Here is a 3556-nt window from a genome sequence, read left to right as displayed (position 1 = left end):
AAATAAATAAAAAATAAAACAAATAAATAAATAAAAGCCTTCCTTACATCCCTAAAGAAAGGGTTAAATCATCGATAAATGAAGAAAAGAAAAGAAAAAAACTTTCCATACACCCCTCCTTCAGCCCCGGCGCTGCAATGGCTACACAGGATCCTGAAAAGAATGATGAAGTAGACCTTGGGCTTAACCGCTTCCCCCCCCCCTCTCTCCTTCTCCCTCCTTCACCCTCTCTCTCTCTACCTCTTTCCCCAGGCTTCCTCCTCCCTCCTCCTCCTCCTCCTCCTGCTGCTGCTCGCCCATGCCCTTTCCTCCTTCCTTTAGCTTTCTCCCTCTTTTCTCCTTCTCCAATCCTCTACTCTAGCTTCTTCTCTCCTCCTCTTCCTCTTTCTCCTCTTCTTCCTCTTTCTCCTCCTCTTTTTCCTCCTTCTCCTCCTCTTCTTCCTCCTTCTCCTCCTCCTCTCCTTCATTCTCCTCCACCTCCTCCTCTCCTTCATTCTCCTCCACCTCCTCCTCTCTCTTCGCTTCCCCCTCCCTCCCCTCCTCTTCCCCTTCCCTCTCCACCCTCTCCTTCTCCCCCTCCGCCTCCCTCCCCTCCCCTCCCCCTCTCCCTTAACCTGCCGAGAACAGTAATGTGGCATCAGCTGCTGCGGTGTTGCCACATGTCGGTACTTACTTTCTGGACAGTGGAAGAGATCGTCCTCCTGTGGAAGAAAAAAGACAAAAATCAATTATTTTAATCCACCAGACCGTCCAGCAAACACACAGACGTCCAAACAAATCCAAACAGAAACAAACAAGCATGCACGAGAGGGGGAAAAAACAATAAAACACGGGGCTTCACATAGCGGCTCTTCAACACGGGTGTAAAATTTCAACGCGTTACAACACCGGTCGCCATTCGCAGGTTAAATGTGTCGTGTCTACTTAATTGAACGCAATATTATTTCGTCTTCGTGGGGCTGTTTATAATGGTGAAAACATCCCTCAATCGAATAAACATAATAAAGTAAATAAGAAAATTGCATTTACGTTTTTTTTGCTTGCATTGCTGGAGCTACCTTGTTGTTCTTCAAAACATGCTGAGTCATTGCGGCGAAATGAAATAACGTTATACTGTTAGTCTTGGTTTATGATTATATTACTGTGATTTTTTTAAATCTTTTTTTTAGGTTAAAACGTAAATATTAGACACTCCGTTAACCGTAACTTGGAAGCGACTTTTGTAAAAATAAATAAATAAATAAATAAATAAATAAATAAATAAATAAATAAAAATAAAGATAAAGAAATTTGTAAAATAAAAATCCAAAACCATTTTTTATAAATTCCCCTTTTAAATCACGACGTCCCCTCAAAAGAGAGACAAAAAAGACAAGAAAATAGACAAAAAAGACAAGAAAAATACAAAAAGACAAGAAAAATACAAAAGACAAGAAAAATACAAAAAAGACAAAAGACAAAAAAAAGACAAAGACAAGAAAAATACAAGAAAAAAATACAAAAAAGACAAAAGACAAAAAAAAGACAAAGACAAGAAAAATACAAGAAAAAAATACAAAAAAGACAAGACAAGAAAAAATGAAAAAAAGACAAGAAAAATACAAAGAAGACAAAAGACAAAAAAAAAAAGACAAAGACAAGAAAAATACAAGAAAAAAATACAAAAAAGACAAGAAAAAATGAAAAAAGACAAGAAAAAATGAAAAAAAAGACAAGACAAAAAAGACAATAAAAAATATACAAAAAGACGAATAATTTTGGCCGATCCCTGACTCTGGGTATCAGGAAGTCCCAACCTTCGACACGAGCCTTTTTATACCCAACCCCGGGGGCGTCAACCCGCTAACCCCCCCCCCCCCATACCCTGTGTCAATCCAAGATCAAATTACTCACGGAAAAAAAAAAGTGGGAAAGAAAAGAAAAGAAAAGAAAAAAAAAACAAACGATGGAATATATAATATATATATCATAAAAAAGGCAATGAAGAAATGAGTAGCAAAAATAAATAAAAAATAAAAAATGTTAAAAGACAGAGTAGATAATTTGTTTTGCTCGATAATAACTGAAAAGAAAATGAAAAAAAAACAAGCCAAATCGAACTACCACTTTTTGAGAAATAAAAAATAAGAAAATATAAATAACAATAATAAAATGAAAATAAAAAAAACAATTGTAGTAAAAAATCCGTAGCCAGCGTAAACTACTTCATTTGACAAAACGCAGAACAAGCATTATAGCCCCCTCCCCCTCCCTCCCCCCTCCCCCCTGCCGCCCTCACTTCACGTGTTCTCACTCGCGGGAGCCTAATTAAGGAACCGAAAACTGAAGCAGGTGGCTTCATGTTGCTTCACCCCCCACTGCTTCGAGAAATTGTGATGCGCCACAAACTCCGAGAAAAGAAAGAAAGAAAAAAGAAAGAAAGAAAGAAAAAATCGCCGAATGGATTCCGATCCTGCTTCATTTGGCGGGAAAATGAAGCGTGGAAGCATATTCGTGTGTCTATGATATAAGTGGAATGATGGAAAAGAATTCGATCCTTTATCGCATCTTAGCTTTTGTCGAAAAATTGATAAATGGTGATGATGATAAAATAATTATACTACGAAAAGTCAAAGAGTCGTATGTATCAGTGTTCTCTAAAACCAATTTCTTTTCTTAAAGGGTTCTAAACGGGATTCTAAAAGGGATTCAAAGAGTTACTGAAAGTATTCTAAAGGGGGTTCTTAACAGTTCCTGAAGGTGGATCTAATGGCTTCTAAAAATGTTTCTTAAAAAGCTTCTAAACTGGGTTCTACAGGGTTCTACAAGATTCTATAAGATTTCTAATGTTTTATATCCCAAACACTGTCTAAAAGAGGATCAAAAAGCTTCTAAAATAGGTTCTAAAACAATGTTTCGAAGGGCGTTTCAGACAGTGTTAAAGAAAAGACGATCGCCCAGGATAAGGGATCCGTCGCGGCGCCGAATGCATTCCCGCCGACGACCGAGAACAAAGGCGCAGAGACGAGCGTGCAAATTTTCCCGCTTTTTTTCCTTTTTTTTCGATATTCATATATTTCTTTTTCTGTATAGAAAATTTGAATGTGATATCTCTAGTGTTTGCATTCTGGTTCTACACGCAGATAGACGCTATTAGAGATATTCCCTTTTATCGCCTGCATTTCGGGGGTAAGATGAACACACACAAAGGGCGTGTGTGCGTGGAGTGGCATGTGCGTAAGTACGTACGTGTATGCGCGCGTGTGTGTTTGTTATTAGACACACACACACACACACAAATAAATAATTATAAATGTATGTATGTATACACACATATGAAGTGTGTGTGTGTGTGTGTGTGTGTGTGTGTGTGTGTGTGTGTGTGTGTGTGTGTGTGTGTGTGTGTGTGTGTGTGTGTGTGTGTGTGTGTGTGTGCGTGCGTGCGTGCGTGTGCGCGCGCGCGCGTGTGTGTTAATTCACAGATACAGTGAGTAGATACATCGCATGTATACACACATATACAGCGAGTCATGACAAAAGTGTTTGCTTCGAAGCAGCTCGTGACGTCACCGTTTCC

At 38.8% G+C, this 3556-nt stretch overlaps 1 protein-coding gene across 3 annotated transcripts in view; it reads right to left on the bottom strand.

Annotated features, from left to right (window-relative positions):
- uif (sushi, von Willebrand factor type A, EGF and pentraxin domain-containing protein uif) overlaps positions 1 to 3556 on the bottom strand; it is a 72691-nt gene that overhangs the window by 50473 nt on the left and 18662 nt on the right. For all 3 annotated transcript variants that reach the window (XM_070126731.1, XM_070126733.1, XM_070126732.1), the window contains exon 3: positions 674 to 701. In XM_070126731.1, coding sequence (XP_069982832.1) covers positions 674 to 701 — 28 coding nt within the window. The remainder of the gene's footprint in view (positions 1 to 673; positions 702 to 3556) is intronic.

The sequence above is a fragment of the Penaeus vannamei genome, chromosome 10 (genome assembly GCF_042767895.1).
Source record: "Penaeus vannamei isolate JL-2024 chromosome 10, ASM4276789v1, whole genome shotgun sequence".
Lineage (NCBI taxonomy): Eukaryota > Metazoa > Arthropoda > Malacostraca > Decapoda > Penaeidae > Penaeus > Penaeus vannamei.
This window is presented reverse-complemented; position numbering and strand designations above follow the sequence as displayed.